A 20676-nucleotide genomic window follows, 5' to 3' on the forward strand; every position below is an offset into this window, starting at 1 on the left:
CTCAGTGAAGTCGACCAGTTCAATAATTCACATACCTTCCGATTCATGCTGTTGCGGTATTACTAGTTATTTAGGATACACGAATATATTCTGCGCGCTCTTTCTATCACCCACGTTGTATTGCGAGCGGCCTAAAACATTCATACAAAGATAGACCTGAAAATGAAATGTAGGCTATTACCAAATATTATTATAGATAAGCCTGGTATAAGTAAGGGACAAAGCTACAAAAGAAAATTTATGTCAAAAATGACAAATTTGTAGATTTAGTTGGAAAATGTATATTTTCTCAGCTTACTTTTTGGTGGCGATAAAGTCATCTTTATAATTACATGGAAAATGGATTATTAGGATCAACGAATATTATAGCTCAATTAAATTTTGCTTATTGATTAAATTAACAAAAAGTAGATATATCTTGTAATGTTCTCCTTATTTATATAAACAGTTTTCAAACGGTGGGATGAATTTATACACGCAGTGTACCTTACGTAATTTATTCATACACTATTTTTAAACTATTCACTAATACTAAGACACTAATTTATTTAATATTCCTTTTGATTTAGTTTCTACTACCTCGTTGCGTTCACTATGACATCAAATTATTTCCTGATTACTACGACTGCAAGAGCCTTATGTAAATAGTATTATCACATTCCAGAATTTCCGATTACTGAAAATCTCTAGTTTGCCGCAAACAAAAAGACCTTAGAAAATTGAAACATTTAGAATTTTCTTTAAAGACAATGAAAGAAAAGTCCATTAAAGTCCTCGGTAAAGACGTAAGGTAGTGCCTGGTTATTCATATTTTTATTGTGTGGCAACAATCCATTTTACCACGGAAGCCGATATAATCAAAGAAAAAATGATAAAGACGGCAAAACTACAAGGTAAGTTTCTTCGGAAACAAGGAGTATACCTAAAATTTTTTATTATAAACCGCCACGGTTTCTTGGCACGGCTTTACTCCTTTTTTCAATACTAAGTAAGACTTCCTACAAATGATATTCGCTTTAACTTCAACAGGTACCAAATGTGTACAATTAAATATATATGGTTCAAAAACACGATTACAGTTTTTATACATTTATTTGAAAAACTTATAAAAATAAAATTTATTCAACTATTATATAATAGTAACACATCTTTAGTTTTCATCAAAACATTTTATAGTAAAATTGAAAACAAAAACAATTCTTCGTCATATCAACATTCGTTTTTTAGTGATATTTGCATAGCAAACATAGCTTTCCATAATGATGTTTCTTTTAACTCTTTCAGTTCCACTATCAAAAAGTCACCCTCGATATATCTGCCCCCCCCCCAGAAACATATTTTTCTGTAGGTTCAAATGAATAATTTTAGATAGTTTCAAAGCGAGGACTGGAGGACTAACCCGACAGCAGTTGCCGGGTTAGTTCTTGCTGCCGGCACAAAAAATGAGGATATAAATTACATTCCATTGAACCGTACAGAAAAATAATCGGCTTGTAGAGTTTTTGTTCTTCATACAAGAATTATTGTAAAAAATTATTACCAAGAAATAAAATAAGAGGAAACCATCCCACATTCTAGACTTTTTAAAATGGGGACTCAATAGATCCTTTGGGTCGCAGTGTATACGATACCCCAAATCTATATATACATACATATTACCAAAATATAGATAATGGAGGATAAAATAAGTAGCCAATAAGTATCAAATAAACCAGACTTGTTAGGTTATACTCAAAACAAGAAATAAAAGAATGTAGCTTAACAGAAGAAACTAAGTTAAATAATATGAACAAATAATGTGTTTGAAACAAGATATATTGAAGGGTATGAACCTCCTTTGTTGGACTGCTATATTGAAATGTCACCATCCAAAACTTTTTCTATATTTTTAAAGACAAACATCAAATGGTCGACATGAAAAGATATGCCTCGATTCTGACGGACGAATTTGGTGAAATTAAGAAGCGAAGCTAAGTAAATTTAATTAGTCGTTTAAAAAATAATATGGGTAATATGGAAAATCCGGGACATATATGATAATATTAGGTGTTTCAACCTACCGTGGGGAAAATTTATGTGTTGGTGAACAATATATAAAGAATAAACCCAAGAATTCAGTTATAAAAATATATAGCAGGGCAAAAAGTGCTACTATTTACAACTTGTTGATATAACAGTGTAGAACTAATAAAATAAGACCAGACTATAAACATAGCAGTGCCACAGGAGATGTCATGCAGATGATGACAGAATAAATGATCTAACTTCAGCATCCACTGTCTTTTTCAATTTTGGCTGTGAGTGTAGTAAAAATTAACCCCAATTTTCATAATGATAAACAAATAAAATTGAAAGGAGGAAGCACTTCTTTTACACTTAATGAATACGGTATTATACCAAAAACAATTATCACTATTTTAAATAGGAACCTTGCGAATTTCAAGCTCAGGAACAAAATTTCAAAATGAAAACATGGGGAAAGCATTAATTTTTTGCAAGGTACTTGCTGTTTCGTCGGAGAAAGATGATACATCGTCTAACACTTTAAAAAGCATTACACAGCTTCTAATGATGTTTGAAAATCATCGTGAAAGAAGATCAAGTGACATAGGCCTTTTGTAGGAATGGAGAAGAAAAGAAAATCTCAGAGGCAAAAGTATTACTCAGATACTTGATACCAACTAAAGTTCATTAGTGATTAATGAAGAAAGTTTTTTGATGAAGAATTTGTCTCAAGTTTTGTTTAAAATATATATTTCTATAAAAAATATGATTAACGTTTTTTTATGATTTATATAATGTTCCTGCTGAAGGACATTCTATTGTTTGGAGCAAGGCTGTTCATTTTTGTCTACAAACAATACGAAGGTGCTTATGACAGTATCCCTCTGGGGAAGAAATATTCTGAAAGGATTAATTCGACAGTTTACTTTTCCTTGATATTGATGAACATCATCAAATCTAAACCCTATTGATAAAAATGTGAATCACATTTCTAATAAACGAAAGTAGTTATTATCTGCTAAGCCTCTAAATAAGCAGTTTACGAGTTGTATAATATCGATATTGGAATTGGAGAAAGCTGTATAAGAATATTTTCAAACATAAGAATACGCACAAATATTTCTCAAAAATAAAATTGCTATTATGATACAAAACCAGAGAGATAAACTATTTTGCTAGTCGATGAATCTTTAGTCTCAAGTAGTCAACAATCAAAAGACCAGAGAGAGAATTTTGATGTGAGGATTTGTTTTGCATATCCAAATATTATCATTTCAAAAAATAGCTCGAGATTCAAAAGTGTAACAAATTAAAGTGAGAATATTCAAAACTGAAATTTTTAAACAGTTGCTTTCTCCTTATTTCCACCTCACTCCGTTTTATGTGTTATCGTTATTATACAAATGTCCTCGACACTATTTATTTGTAAATTAAAAGATTATCCCTAAAGTACAAAATAACGATTCTTAAGAATTCAAAAAAGAATTTATTCTAATATAGAAAACTTGAAACTATTTTCAAAATAATACTAAACAAACAAAAAAAAGACAAAATTCTGAGATTTGCTCAAATAAAGTAAAGCATAGGCTTACAGGTAATAAAGAATGTTTTCAAGTGTTCTGTTTGCTGTTCTATGCAAGCTTTGGGCAGTTAATGCTGCTAGTTTATGAGCGTACTGGCAAGGTGCAGGTACCCTAACAGTTCCACTCCAATTATAATACATATGGCATAATTTATATGTAAGGATTTGGAGTTTATCTGGCGACAGCCCCATGCTATCTGAGATTACGTTATAACTTGTAGGAGAGACGGTTCCTTGTCTGACACATTGGCTTACAATGAAGAAATCATATCTGAAACAAATAGATTTATGAAATATAACTTATAGCAATAAATAAATAAATAAATAAAATATGTACAATTAAAAGCAAAATAAATTTGGTAAAGTCATATTCAATTTGCTTAGTGATCTCGACAAAAAATTATCTAATTTGTATTATTTATGGAATTCATACAAAAAAATTCTAAGAGGAGTTGGTTTATTCTTTCAATACTCTATTTTCGAAACATTTCCTGTTTTAGTTCATGAGCCCATGACTCAGTTTGTAAACTAAAATGAAGATTTAAGAAAATATATAAGTTTTTTAACTAGGCAAGAATGTCAGTATCATCTTTTGATGAATTATTGAGCTTATTTAGAAATGAACTGACAAAACAAGTAAGATTCTTAAAAAAAATCCCTTCAGAAGAACCGCCATCTCGTCTTTTACCTTGAATATATTTACAATTTCGTCCGAACATTTCATTTTTAAACAATCGGAATCATCTTTAATTATTGCGGTATACCGTGTACATAGTCAATTTTGAATTTCTACGAATTTCTGCGCCTGTTTTGATAGACCGTTGGACACTGAGTGAGTGATGCGCAGCTTGCTCGTGTACATTTACTGGTGACGTCGCTGGGTCGCCATAGTCTCCAGACTCTATACAGCAAGCAGACAGTTGTGGCTACGCTTCCAAATTAGTGACGTTGCCAACCCGTCGCCAAGTGAGTTATCGGCTATACATTTTAATACCAATTATTTGGATACGTAGCCGGCGACATCGCCATGGCATCTCGGTGAGGTAGAGCATTGAGATTTTAAACATAATACCTCTTCTATGTAATTGAACAAAGTTGACTAGAAATAAGCAATCTATGAGGTCTATTTATAATAAAATTGACCCGTTCTTTCGATTTTACATATTATTTACCAGAAGGAGATTATATATTATGGTGAGTTAAAACCATTTTTTACTTTAGCCAACAGAGAAATAAGAAACAACTTACCTTTCCGGTAGCGTGATAACATCATCTACTACGGTGCCCGGCGGGGGATTTTCTCCTCTGTCCGTAAATATTCTGGTGTTAATTCTCTTTGATACGACGATAAATGCCATTTTTAAATCTCCGTTTTTATAAATTTCTTGCGTCAACTTCCGTTTGATGTTTTCCACTTCAGTTTCAATAACATATGGTAGTTGCCCATCTCCAACTGCATCTCTATATATCAAAATTCTATCAGGAAATCGGCCATTTATCTCTTTGTATCGATGACATGCTAGTATGAGGAAAGCTCCAAAGTTTTCAGACAGTTCTTCCTCCAACTGATGTTCCGACGTTAGATTGAAATACCTAGTAATTTGTTTATCGAGCGAGGCGACCATCGCTGCAAAACTTTTTCCTTTGTTAGATGTATCTCGACATACATCATAACCGACAACCATGAGATTTGATAATGGCATTAATACGCTCCATGGGGCACCACCAACCTTACAATTAAGCTGGATTGCAACTTTAGTTGCAATAGACATTACTCCTGAAAAGTAATATGTAATGTATAAAAATTTAACAGTTGTAGGAGTTAAACAGAGATTTATGTCACTAAGGCCATATTATTATAATATGTATTATCTCTATTTAAAAGTGTATATACTTAAATTTTTTTGCCATTTAAATATTCAATGCCAGAATTACTGTCATGTTATTTACGATTTTTCTACTTGAAGTATAATTGATTTGTGAGTTTACAATCTAGGGCTTTTATTTCTAATCAAAACAATAAAGGATTTTCTTTTGAATGATGAGATTCTCAAACAGTTGAATAGATTCTGCTAAGAACTTGTGGCTTCCTTGGTTAGTTATTTTGAAAAAGGAAAGGGATCATAATGGCACTTTTATGCCCTTAAATGCTGTGCAAGACCAATTAATTCACTTTACAAAATTTGTATTATTTTTGAATTTTTGAAAAATCTAATAACAGTAAGCATCATTTTTTTAACATAAAAAAAGTTGGAAATTGTTAAATGTAAGAGAAGTTTTAATAAGAACAATGGGCCTATTTTAGTTTACCTTATGTTTCTGACTTAGTTATCGAAACTGCGTCTGACAGTGTAATTGTAGGTATTGGTGTAGTGTGTTCAGTTGTATAACTTTTTTAAAAAAATTGCTGAAAAAACTTGGGATCTAGTTGATGAAGGATAATCCACGACAGGGACTTATCGAAACAACTAATTTTTTGAAAAGAGTGTAATACTTTATATAATATGGAGTAAAGAATGAATGTATGTACTAAGTTGTGTTCTTCGATGAAATGTGGATAATTCAAATTGGTATTATTGGTAAAATGAAAATATGTATCATGAGTGTTGAAACCAGATGCTTTTAGCGTTGTTAGCAAGAGACTGGTAAATTTCATCAAAGACGCGGTTCTGGACCCTAATTACTGTTTAAGTACAAGATTTCAGAGAAACGCATGGAGTGGCAGGACAGTCAGAAGAAGACTTAAGGCAGCTAACCTTGAGTCAAGAAGGCCCCTTCTGTCCTCAAATTAACTTCGGCCTACCGAGCAGCCTGTCTCTTCTAAGATAAAAGCAGAATGTGCCTGCATGATAGCGATAGAAGAGGGCGAGTCTACAGAAGACCTGGAGCAAGATTAGCGGAGTGTTGCATAAAAGGAAACGTGTTTTTTGGAGGTTTTTAGATGGTTTGGGCAGGCATTTCAATAGAAGCAAAAACCAAGTTGGTGATCGATGCTAGAAACGAAAACGAATTCATTTAGACGACGATTATCATAAAAAATCAATTAAACTATTAAAATTTCGAAAAATTTTCTCTGTACTTGATAATGCATGAAACTTCAAATACAATATTGTTGAAAGTTATAACGTGTCTACAACAGGACTGTTGCACATCTTATATATTGCTAATTGTTTTAAACTTTTTCTTTATAATTCAACCACCAAAAAAATATTTAGCAGATGTTATGGCATAATAGTACGGACATAAAGTTTCAAGTTCTCCTCCTCCTTACTATTACATAACTCTAGTTAATAAGTTTAATTTGTTCAATTTAACCATTGTTGCCATCGACTTGTGAATCGGTCTTGTTGAAACAGTGGTTTTTTCTTCGATATATGAAGCCGTTTTACCTCGTTTTTTGTAATCAAACGATGAAACAACTCTATGTAGGATTTGCCATTGATTGTCTCTCCCTTTTGGAGATAGTTGATTAACAATATCCCATGTGCATCCCAAAATATTGAAGTCATAACCTTCCCAGTTGACTGTTGGACGCTTCGGACGTGGTTCACTGACAGCATTCCACTCAGATGATGATCGTTTTGATTCCGGAGTTAAGTGTTGGATCCATGTTTCATCAATGGTCACATATCGATGCAAAAAATTTTATTCATTATGTGTAAACATGACCAAACACTTCTCTGAATCATCAAAACATTGTTGTTTTTGATTGAATATGAGTAAAGCAGCACCCACTTTGAAAAAAGCTTTCTCATAGTCAAATTTTCATGCATAATTGTAAACACACTGCCTTCTGATATCTTTACGGCCTCAGCTATCTCATGTAATTTCAATTTATGTTTAGATATAACCAATTTGTGGACGAACCTAACCTAGCCTAATCTAAGGTACTACCTTCATTGAACTACCAGAACGTTCATCACCATTTTGAATTTTTATTGTTGTTATTTTGTTATTGGTTAATAATTCGAATTTTTCTGATTCATTTTTTGTTCAATGTTCAATTTTTCAAAAGACCATCAAAACTAACATATTAATTTACTTACCTTTGGAAGTCAAGTTTTTTGCTAATATCACTTGTGTCGGTACGCCCCTGTCGACACAACATTTCTTTTTGATGGCGGAATATCGGTCAGACGAATTATTAGGCACAACGCACATTATCATATCTGGATTGTTTTTGCTTATTAAATGTTCAATTGTGTCTAAGTAAGAGTTAGCTCTATCATCTGGAATGTCAAATATACGAGGTTGCGACATGTTCCATTGCATACCTTTCGCAGATCTCTGTAAACATTGTAAAAAATCTTGACACGAATTCTTGAATTTAACAGGGCAAACTACTGCAAACTTGGACATTTTTGCTCCATAAAACATTGGCAATGAACGCAATTCTCTAGTCCAGTCTGCTTGAGGACCTGAAGAGTATTTGGCATTGTTACCTAAAAAAAATACAAACAAAATGAAAAACTGTATTTTTTAATAGATAGATAAAATAAACACAAAAACTCTATAAGCGACGACAAAAATAGTCTATTGCCGTGATTTTTAGAACGGAAAACATCTATTAGAGACTGCAGCAACCTATTTTAAAGAGGGTTATTTTTCACTTATAAATCTGTGTAAGAAACAGTTTCTTATTCTAGATCTCTGTAAGCGAGATTATTTTGGGCACATACACTTCTATTCCCGTTCTGTCATCTGCTGCTTTAGATCCGTCCGTATACCATTTAATATCATTTCCGCAGGTTTGGTCATTATTTTGGAACAATTTTTCTTTTTTCATGCTTCCCAGTACTGTGTGGAGATGTGGGAGATTTAGAATCACTTTTAGTGCAGCTATTGGGTATGATTCCAGGCCATGATTGCACATAAGCAAGCCAGTCTTTATACCTTTGAGAGATTGTTCCTTGTATTCAGACTAGTTGTAGTACCCCAAACCATTGCCCCATATGTGATGATTGGTCTCACAACTGCCGTGTACATCCACAGTAGGATCTTTAGATTACAACCCTAATTTCTCCCTGCAAAGTTTCTGCACACCATTAGGGTTTTTGTGGCTTCAGTGATCTCTTTTTTGTGTTTATTCCATAGAAGTTTACTATTTTATGTGAGTTCTAGATATTTCCCCTTTGTTTTCCACTTGATAACTTGCCCGTCTAGCTTGATGGGCTTGTTAAAACTGGCTTTTTTAATCATTTTTCAGTTTTTTAAAAGTATTTCCGACAACAGTGGTTGAATTTAAAATATAAAATATACATTTTCATTCTATTCATAAGCACTCTTTTATCAAAAATAGAATTTTGAACTATTTATTTGCATCCGACACTATATAAGTTTACAAAATTATCATTTATGTTCATATATGATTAGCTTCAAACCATCTACATTTCTAATTACCTCCTAAAATCTGTTCTTGTGGCAGTATTCTTCCTTGGAAATTAATTAACCTATCAGTCAATTTGAAATCCCATTTTCTCAACTCTGAAACTGCCTCGGGACACTGCCTTAATCTATTACTAAATTCTTCCAATTTTTGCATTCTCTGAGAAGGACCTACGCGTGTATGGTCAGATAAAGCTCTCATCAATTGGAAATTTTCACGTTGACGATCTGTTAAACCTGTCAACTGACAAAGTTCTGGAATCAATAGTATAAGTTCAGGCATACCAGCACGAATTTCTCTTGGTTTACTTCGAGATACCAACAATGGTTGATCGGTAATCTGAAAAAATAGGTTAATTAAAGTTTACTAGGAACAGTTTGCAAATTTGAAATACTTCATGAAACATGTTAGAATATATAATCTAAAGTCTTGTGTTTGCGAATTTCTTCCCACCGTTTCAGTTTACTCATAATGTATTAAATATTTCCAATATTGTCTTTGTCGATGGTTCACATAATAATTCACAACAACAATGCAGTTTTAATTTCAAAAGTATAAACTATTTACAAGCTATTCAGAGTGCCGTTGCCTTCAATTTTGTTAATTTCGAAGATTTCAGTATCATAGAATAAGGTGTTTATAATAAAGATCAGGACGGCGATATGAATGGGTTAATATCCAAAAAGTTTCTTGCGTTTATAGGACCCACAGATAACCATCCGCCCGAGTTTTATATCAATTATTTTCTAGAGAATGACATTAAGACCTTTATCAGATAGAATAATATCGTGTATAATGCCTCAGCGTAAGTATTTACTAATATTTTATAAGATAAATAAATTTTTGTTTGATAAAATTGATTTATGGTAATGTTTGATTCGTTGTACAATATAACTGAAGTTATATTTATTTGGTAATTTAATCGAGTAGTTGGCAACACGTGTAGTGTATCTTGGGGCTAACTAATGGTGGTTGACCATACTCTTTGTATTAAAACTACTTTGTTACTTAATGACCAAAATTTTAATTCTTAATCTGTAACTAAGAACCATCTCATCTTATTAATTGGTTAACATTCACAAGTTACAACTCAATTCACTACTTTGAAAGAAACTATTTATTAAGCAAGAAAATAATTAATTAAACTTGGTTTCAATAATTCGACTGAAGTACTCGATGAATGTCAATCTATTAAGAACTTGGTGTCTGTGTAAATGCTGTAGTAAGTTATTTGATACCTTAATGGAACTACAAGTGTCTAAGGACACTTGAAATCACTTGACTTTGACGTTGGTTGCCATTAGGAGTGGTCAGTGTACAACTTGGCTTAAGTAATAAACATTAACGAATACAATAATAATTAGAAATTAGGTAGGTAAATTTGTGGTCCTTAACAGTCACATTAATATAAGATGATACGTTAATGGAGGGACACTTTGTATCACTTAACTATATGATTAACAGATCTTAATTGTCCCATCAGGTGTGGTGAGATAATTCACACAAGAGGTTGTATATTTGTCTGGGTTACATTCGTACAATGTTGTCTAAATTTTAAATAGGAAATTATTGTTAGAACATGTTATATAATGTTGGGATTAACATAAATACGTGACAACGCTGTGAATCATTTAAGTATGTGTCGTTACTACTAGACTGTTGTCTTAAATACTTGTAAGATACCTTTTAAAAACCATGTCTTCCAAACTCTGTTTGACCAAAAACAATAAAATCATAATAAGAAGTCGATAGCAATGGACAAATGCAGAAATTGCGTACCTACGAGGCTCATTAGTATTCTACATTGATGGCTCGAAAACGGGAAATAGACAAATAGGGTCAAAAATATATGGCTCAGAAACCAAGTACGCTATCCCAATAGGCTTCCATCTCCCAGGCAGGTGGAAACAAACACAATTCGTTACGTACAACGTTGCTACCGCAATACAATACAATCAGATAGCGGAGCAGCCCTACAAGCACTTGACTATAAAATTAAGTCAAAGCCAGTATGGGCCCGCATCGAACCTTTGAACTAAATGGGAGCAAAACAGCATAACTGGTCTCAAAAGGCCATTTCATCCTGTGAACTACTTTCTGAACAACATCGGAGACTCCCGACAGCTCTTGTTTCTGTAAAGAACCAAAGGAAACTACCGAACATCTCGCTAGGCAAACCATAAACAAAGATTGTGGAAAGTTTTTAAAGCCAGAGGAGGCATAGCCTCCAGATAAGTAGTTCTCTTTGCAAAGTCGTTGCTACCTGATTAGTGAACAGTTCGGGGTACACAATAGATCAAAGTATTAGCGAGGTATATTGACGACCTTACGCACTAGCTATCTAATCTAATTTTTACTTGTTTTAATTATTTTATATTCTCCCTAAACATTTTTTATCTAGCATCCAAACAATGAAAAAAAATGTATTTTTGCATGTTGTCAAAATTAATAGATCCTGACCAAAATAATGTAAAAGGTTTTTATCATCAAATGGGAACAATATTAAGCCTGTTAGTAACAATATTTCATGTTTGTCCTACCACACCACATCCATCAGAAATATTTCAAATCTTGATTTACCTGAATTCGAATATTATATTTTTCTTGATAATACTGTATGAACGTCATTTGAGATCCATCTTTCCTGCTGAATGTACTTTCAGGAGTTCGGCTAAAGTCAATATCATCCACCTTGTAAGTTTTGTTGTTATAATATGTCAACACGACATTTCCAATAATTCTGGATTGGAATTCATTTTTATAATTGATACTATTCTTGCATTCGAGATGCATATCATAGACATTATCAGTTCTCATAAATTTGAATATTAATTCGCAGTTCATTAAAATATCAGCTTCATGCTGTCTCATTGAAGTAAAATAGCCAGGCCACAGTTCTAATCTGAATTCTGGTATAGCTACCTACAAAAATAAAAACGTTGGAATAATTGTATTGGTCATGAAGGAGATTACATTGATGAATAAAATCGATTTTTGGCAAAAAATGCGTTTTTCTTAGTAGTTATTGAGTGATATTTATCTATAAATATATTTTCCAAAATTTATACCTTGCCAAACGGATCGAAATAGTCTCTTTGAATTAGTTGCAACTTCATATGTTTTAGACAATTTCTTATGATAATGTTGAATATTTGAATATAGTGATAATCTCCCCAAGCAACATCCCCAACTAGTCGAACGGTAATTCTTATATTTTCACCAGATTCACTTTCAACAAATTTTTCCAATGGTTCGGGATTTATTCTCTGACTGGCATATAAAACTGTACCATCAAATAGATACCCCTGCAATACACCTTGCAGTGCTTGTTTCAGAAATTTTTTTCTCATACCAGTATGGTCCACATCTGGATTAAAATCGACCCTATATTGTAATAAACACCATTTACCAGCTTGGATTAATTTGAAATAATTTGAAATCAGTTGAATAGGCTTCCCTGTTGAACCTAAAAAAGAAAATTAAATGTAATTTAAGCACAAAAATAAATTTTACAAATAATTATTCAAATAACATTTTTTATTTATTCAATATCAATAGGCTGTTCTGGAAGTTACCATCTTTCCACAATCAAGGAGTAATTTTAATCTGTGTAAACTATGCAGTATATTCAGCTCTGGCACTGGGCTATTGAACTCAAAATTTCTCCAATAGTCTAATAATCGCCTGTTACGAACGTTTTTTAAACTTAAAACCAACTTTAATATTAATGCATTATTTGAGGTCTATGTTTCGCGATAGACACTGCCAACAAAAAGCAGCTGTATTAGTACTAATAAACTGGGCTAAAAATTCTAGCTGCTTGTCTTAACAAATGAGATATTCTAGCTGAAATATATGCTGTTCAAGTAATGGCAACCATAAAAATCCAGTTGCTGCATGTTTTATCACACTTTGTCATTATATACATAATTTTTGGAAGTGGTGACAAGAATTCACTGCATAGACATAAATATTGAAAAATATCGATTCTTTCAACAGTAGATGGTTTATTAATTTTACAATAATTTTGATTTTGTGCAAAAATTATTTCAGATCTACTTTTAGCAAAAGTTCCTTTTCAAAAATTAGCTTACTTTTCAACATAATATCCTTTGAACTTTACATGCTTAGTCCAGAAAGTTTTCGTCATCCAAAAAATAATCTTTTGTTTGTCTCTGCCATTACCTCTTTATTTGTGTGGAATCGTTTACCAACAAACTATTTTTTAAGTTTGGGATTAAAAAGTTTCATAATCTGTGACATAATTGAAAGCCAGATTTTGGGTCTTTTATAGGGAAGATTGTTGTACAATGTTCTTAACATTTGATACAAATAAAAGATTTGATTGATCAAAATATTTTGATAAAGACTGAAGTCGAAACGTCAATTTTTTATCAATCTTTCAAAAATTATTAAAAGAAACTAATTTTAAAACAAAAGAGACCTAAAATCAAGAACATTTAGAAGCATTAATATATCAAAATGTCTAAGAAATAAGAAATTGAAAACATTTCTTTTTTGTCATAACCATAACTTGAACGTTCCATAAGCTTTGATTGGCTAAACCTTATTAATTGGCGATTAATCTATGCGTTATAGACATGTGATTGTTTGGTGATTTTTAATTGAATTTGAAAGACCCTGTATAAACGTACATACATGTATTTATTTATATGTTCATTTTGTATTTTTTCGAAAGTAATAAAAAACTGTAGTTTGTATCATTCTTTTTTGTTTCATTTCTGAAGCCCCACTTTCCCCATAATTAAAAATGAAAGTATATTCAAGACCAACTTACGTTAGTATCCCAATAACAGTGAAAGATATGAATTTAAAAATTTAAAGTATACTGTCAAAAGCAATAAGGAAAGTGTTTCATGTACGTTACGTAGTGCTCATGAACCAAGAGATGGCGCTGAAACGAGAGCTTGAGTTGGTAATCTATAAGATGTGGTTCATCTATGGTGGTAACCACGTTCTTAGTAAGAGTGGCAATATTAAAAGAGAAATAGTAGATATTTAAACAGCAAGATTGTATGTATACATTGTGGGTGTAAAACAAGTTAGAAACAAATATCTCAATCTCCATTTGTAAATAAAGCTTGGCTACACACCATGACATTAAAAAGATTTTTTTTATTGTCTAAAACTTATAAAATTGGGGACCTTATCAAGTAAATATTATTAATTTACCTTGTTTAGTCTGAAGTGCTTGAGGCCTGGTGAATATTATTTCATTACGGAGATTTCTTCCACGAACACCTCCATTACCTCCTCCTCTACTCTGTGCACCATAATCTCCACCACCTTGAGGGACTTGAACACCTACAACAATTATAAACGTAAATTCTTAAAATAAATTATTTTATCACTACACATTGCTTGATATGACCCATTTTAATAATGAAATGTGAGTCTAGTATTCAAACTTCCACTGTAAGCACACTCTAACCTTTTCAAAATTTTCAGTTTCTAGAGTCTATACATAACAGGTTACAACTTTATACTAAGTTTCAATTCATAAAGGGGTTGGGGAAGGGATACGCTCTATTATATATAGAAATTTCTTTTGTTGAAAATACCTAATCTAATTTAATTATTATAACACCATGAAATATTTTTCAACACAGTTTAAATAGCAATAACTGTAATTTTAAAATAGATTATAACAGAATGAAGACTCTAGCTCAGTAATTCCTAAAGTGGTCCAGGGGTACACGGGAAGCTCTACAACAAGAGTGTACTTGAATTTCCATAGTTAGATCTGATTTCATGATGAGTTGGTTATATGGTGAAAATGTATTAACTAAAACTAATAAGTACTTTGAAAGTGATTTACAAGGAAAAGAAGTTTGGGAATGTATGCTTTAGCTTAACCACTTCATTAATACTAGGACTGTAGTAATATTTAATGCTCAATAGCAACATTCTTCCACAAAATCATAAAGTTACTTTTTGAAAAATACTTACTGCCTGTGTACTCTGCTGCTCCTGAGACTTCTACGGTATCTGGACCTCCTAAACGTGATCCTCTACCAGCAGACTAAAAATAAGGAAAGTTAGGAAACTATTACAATCGGCAATGTTTCAATAATCTATATACGAGGATTGCTACTGAAGTTTTCAGATATGGCAACAGTGATATGAATATGTCAAAACTGACATTGCAATCATAAAGTTAGATATTTTTAATGGTTAAAATAATCAGAATGTACTGTCATACGAGTGCTATTTGAATTATTGATAGATACTTGAGAAATTAAAAAAAATAGTATAAAATGATTTTCTATGCCTTTTGAAGTGGATTCAACCAACATTTGGTGATGAAGCACCATCTAGAGCCAACGTGTTTGACTGGTTTTCCGAATTCAAAAGTGGTCGCATTTCGCACAAAATCGGCTGTTGTGCCAGAAAACATCTAACATACTGTGAGATAGAGTCTTACTTGGGAATTAGTTCTACTTGCATACATTCAATACTGCACAAACATTATATAATAATACAATACAATAATATTAATTTAAATGCCTACTGAATACATAGCAACACATTTAAATAATTAATTTAATTCAATGATCCAAAAATGTGTTATTAATTATTGAAATTAAATAACTTACTGAAGCTGGTGCTGGCATCTGAGGTCTAACCCATTGAGTTGGGGTTTGATGTTGAACAGGAGCAGTTGCTTGCTGAGGCCTTGTGGGTCTATTCCAAGGATCTCTACCTGGTTGAACCATTTGCTGAGGGAGGCCTAGACTTCCCGGTCCTGGTCCTTGAGAACCACCAGGCACTTGCTGTTGTGCTCCTCGAGCCCGTCCTCTTGCTCGGCCTCTCCCTCTAGCTTCCATAACTTTAAAATACAACAAATATCAACATTACAAACTACATTTGTATTATTGCAGCTATTGTCATTTCAAAAGATAGACATTACATGAAAATAATGTGATTATACAAGATTCTAAATTCGTTGTAAAATTGTTCAACATAAATTCATAAAAGATATGTTAAAAGATATTTACCTAATTTCCAAATAGTAATTCACAAAACAACCAAATACATGAAAAAAATATTTATTGTGGAGCATAAAGTTGGTATTGCAGTTAGTATATCCAGGGTTCTTGTTTCTGAATATCCTGAATTAATACAAATTTACTGTTATTATTGAGTCACTTGTTATATCACTCCACTAAAGCTATTGTTAGTTTCTGTATAGAAATGGCAAGGTAAATAAGACAATTATATTCCCTACTAATAATTTCCAGTCCCTCATTTTTTATTTGATGGATAGAACCCTAATATTTTTGATAGTGAAATGTTTGATACCCATGGTGAACTGTGCAGATTGAAGCATTTCAAATCAACCAACTTACCTTCTAGACCCTAAACATTATATAAAATTTTACATTAGTTGGTTAGTAAGTTTTCAAAAAGGAGGTTTACATTGGAAATCATCCCTACATACAACTAATGCCATAATTTTAACTTATTATTGAAACAAAATTGTTGAGTTCCAAGTATTAAAAATAATTTAATAACTAAAGCAACTATTAATATCAATCAATATACAAATTCTTAAAAAATATGTGAAGCAAATTTTGTTTTATAGAAATAAAAAAACTAATAAAAGACCATATGTTCTAGGAATTGGTAGGGAACAACTCATTAACTATTCTAACTAGACTGCAACTAAACTATCTCGATGATTTGCAAATAATTTATTAGGTAAAAGATGAAATTGTACAATTTCTACATAATTCTGGTAACAGTATGATGGTATCAGATAATCACTTTACATAAGACGTTTCTATGTTAATGTTTTATTTAAATATTTAGCTTATAAAGTTCAAAATACTTTAGGAATAGATTGATAAAAACAAAAAGAAGGTATATGAGTTTTGACAAAACAGCAAATAAATACTCATATAAAAAAACATCATAAAGGCAACAGGAAAACATTATGGAGTTGAAGACTGCATGGGAGATTCTAAATTTGTAAGGTATGCTAGTATTTGGATATTCTTCAAATCTATTTAAATGTTTATATGTTGTACTCTTAGGTAATATCTCAGATATTCTCTTTGAGTATATAGTGAGTAAGTTATATATGATACATGTAATACCTCATTTTTATGAAGGGACGTAAATCGTCGTGTTGAGTCTCTAATGGGATAAAGGTTACGGAAATTATCACAACTTTCCAGGCGCGAAATTTTATATTGTAAAAAAATGTTGGCAATTAATTCGACAAAATAAAATTATAGAATTTTAATATTTATTAATCAAACTAATTTATATTCGAATACAGAATACTGGAAGAGAAACAAATCAGTTTTTTCTAACTTGCAAATTGTGGAATAAAAGTAAATACGTATTAAACAGCTTTCAATATATAATTTCTAATTTTATTACATGTTTATAAATGACAAAATTATTTTAGATTGTATCTACATACCAAAAAATAATTTATTGCCTTCAAACCTCTAACCACAGTAGTTTAAAAGGAAATGAAAATTCTTAACCTATTATGGCGCACGTAAATGGCTGAATTTTAACATTCCGGTTCTTTTCTTTTGTTACATCGTTCATTTCGTTTTAATTTGAACAAATCGTATCTCAGTATCTCACTTTATGACTTTGTTATCAAGTAAACGCGATGGCATTTCAGAAACTATGATCTGAATGTTCGGAAAGTAATCCGAATCTCGGCCAACTGACCATCAAGAACCGAACAAATTGAATAGGTCGTACCTATATGATTCCATTATAAGCGTTCTGTAACATGGAAATGGTTTTTTGGTAAAACACTCCTGTGCTGATAAATCGATGATCATTTATTATAAAACTGAATAGAGGTCTATGAACACAGAATAATTGTAAAGATAAAAGCATGGAAATTAATGAAAAAAATAACACAAGAAGCTAAAGTAAAAGGTTTTTAAATGTTGAGTTTTAAATTAAAAATTTCCACCTAAAATACAACGCGATGTTCATAAAGTGTAATAATAATCTTATTCTAGGTTAAGATCCACGATCAGCCGATCGTGGATCTTAACCTAGAGTAATCTATCTGATCAAGGATCATAGTTTACGAATAACACAGGTTTATTCATTTTTTCTTTATTATAAAAAGTTATTAATGTGCCGTATATGAAGGTATCCATTATGGAGTGTAGAGAAGGAGTAACGTCTCTGGGTTAAAAAATGTGAGCTGATTTTTGATGGGTAAATAGGTGGCGCTGATTATAGAGGATATTCGCTTGAATTTTACGCGCTGATTTGAAAATAACTGTATAGTAATGCTTTAAATAATGGACCGTGATAATGAAATTAGTAGTATTAAAATAATGAAACGATTAACAAAACAGAATCTCGTTAAATTAACTTTATTATTTAGCTATTTATTTGGTTTAGATAATACATATATTCTAATATGAAAAAAAAGTAGAATCATGTAACAATAATGAAATAGTATAAAAGAAACATTTTGGTTGATTAAAATAAAATATTGAATTTTATCCGTAACTAATATAATAACTATAGCGATATAATTAGATCAATAAAAATAATAGAATAATAAAAAAAATATTTCGGTTCATAAAAATAAAATATTGAACTTCATTAGCAACTAATATAATAATTATAGTCATATAAAAATATTAATAAGAATAATAAAATAATTGAAAATAAAACATTTTGGTTCATAGAAATAAAATATTGAACTCTATCCGCAACAAATATAATAATTATAGTTTTGTTAAAATATCATTGGTAATTAGCTTATGCAAGCAGGTACAGAAATATATCAAGTTCTTAATAAAAAATAAAAATCTAATAAGATATTAAGGATTGCACAGCTTTTCACATGAATATAATCAAACGTGAGTCACAGCTTTGATAATTTCTTATACAGTAAGTGTTTAACTTCAGATCTCAATCCCATATTACAATCAGCGCCACGTGATAATACGTGAAGAAGACTTAAACTTTCGTTTTACATTATTAAATATAACTTTCAATATTAAAATAAATACTGATGTCAAAATTACACATGTCATTGCAAACACATTATTAATGTCATTCTTGATGGTCATCTCCTCCTTATCCCGCTCCATCGTTGTTATTGTATTATTGTAGTTGGTTTAATTCTGTTTAGTGGATATTGTGCATGCAGCAATTGTCGATTTTTCAAAACGTTCTTCTCCTTCAACAAACGCATTCGCTCCAATCCTTTTATCACTTCAATCTCATTTTCATAGAATGTAATATCTTTGCTCAATTATCGAAGAACACGTCTAACAAATTTCTCCAATTTGTGTCTATATTCTTCTGATGACATTGTAATACAAACACTTTCTTTCTCTTCTTACAATTATTTATTATAAAAAAAATAGTCGTGCGCATGCTCAAAAAAATTTTCTGTGTCGCCGGCGGAGTTCCTAACGCTCGTATTACATACTGTAAATTAAAATGTCGATGAAAATCCTACCGTCCTTATTACATCTTCTTTATATACATATAAACAATGCCCTTTGTTCGATGAAAATCCGACAAATAGCAGCGGAGATACAATGTAGTAGTGTCCTTATGGCATCGTACATATTGTATACAATACCGTTTGTTTGATAAAAATCCAACCAACAGTGCAGAACCCACTCCGCCGCTTAAATACACAATTCTAGACAAGACTCTCGTCGAGTCCTAACTGTGGAATGGAATCGATAAGGTCGGCTAACTGCTATATTTACGAACATGAACATCGACGGTTCGAATCCTCCGACAATTTTAATTGAAAAAAAATTAATATCAAACGTTACATCACGAGTATACACATATTTTCCCTATTACCATTCTTGAACCCGCTTTAAATATCTACTTTACAGGTTATCTTTACTTACATGGTTCACAAAAATGTGATGTGCTCTGACCATAGAGTTAATATTTGTGCTCTGACCATAGAGTTAATATTTGTGCTCTGACCATAGAGTTAATATTTGTGCTCTGACCATAGAGTTAATATTTGTGCTCTGACCATAGAGTTAATATTGAAGCTAGAGCTGTTTGTAAGTGGAATTGTACTATTGTAAGAGATAGAGAAAACATTGCCTTATAACTCTATATGGTTATATCGTAATGGCGATCCAATCATAATACAGTAGAGATATATAGAGTGGTATATCAATGTTCTTTCTTTCTTTAGCAGCAGCTCAGGCCCACTTGAACAAGTTGCATATATCGCTCTATCTATCTTCAATATTAACTCTATTGTTCTGTCGAAGTTGACATTATAGGAGTATAGAGACATGGCGACTCATTTGTGTATATGAGAAAGTGCCCATCAAAATATGTTAAATTAGGATGACATCCGTCACAAAATACTGTCAAATATCAATTTTATGAATAGCGCGAAATTAAATTTGGAAATTTTGAACTCTCAAAGCTGTATACTTTTGAGGTTTTCTTACTTAGACAATTTACTTGTTCAGGAGTTTAACAATATGATAATTAATCTATTAACTCAAATAATAACCTCAAAGTATCGCGGAAGGTCAAACTAGTTTTTATACCCAAACTAGCATGAAGCAATCTGAACAAGCGAAGTCTTTCAGACCTATCAGCCTGTCGTCTTTTCTACTGAAAACGTTAGAGAAGCTGTTCGAAAGATACAAGCAGAGACATCGGACTAAAAACCAATACACAAGTTACA

At 31.7% G+C, this 20676-nt stretch overlaps 1 protein-coding gene across 2 annotated transcripts; it reads right to left on the minus strand.

Annotated features, from left to right (window-relative positions):
* Nucleotides 1-1073: 1073 nt before the first annotated feature.
* On the minus strand, nt 1074-17606 carry LOC130440820 (piwi-like protein Siwi). 2 transcript variants are annotated; one of them, XM_056774175.1, is made up of 10 exons: nt 17425-17606; nt 15590-15822; nt 14943-15015; nt 14166-14297; nt 12041-12438; nt 11553-11894; nt 8987-9311; nt 7633-8028; nt 4835-5363; nt 1074-3857 (listed from the first exon to the last, which is right to left on the minus strand). In XM_056774175.1, exons 2-10 carry the CDS (start codon nt 15818-15820, stop codon nt 3593-3595), a joined length of 2691 nt encoding a protein of 896 aa, XP_056630153.1. In that variant the 5' UTR covers nt 15821-15822; nt 17425-17606; the 3' UTR covers nt 1074-3592. The 2 variants fall into 2 exon arrangements, with proteins under 2 accessions (XP_056630153.1, XP_056630152.1); XM_056774174.1 differs by lacking the exon at nt 17425-17606 and adding an exon at nt 15992-16100 and having other exon boundaries at nt 1080-3857.
* Nucleotides 17607-20676: the final 3070 nt, after the last annotated feature.

Source organism: Diorhabda sublineata, chromosome 2 (assembly GCF_026230105.1).
Source record: "Diorhabda sublineata isolate icDioSubl1.1 chromosome 2, icDioSubl1.1, whole genome shotgun sequence".
Lineage (NCBI taxonomy): Eukaryota > Metazoa > Arthropoda > Insecta > Coleoptera > Chrysomelidae > Diorhabda > Diorhabda sublineata.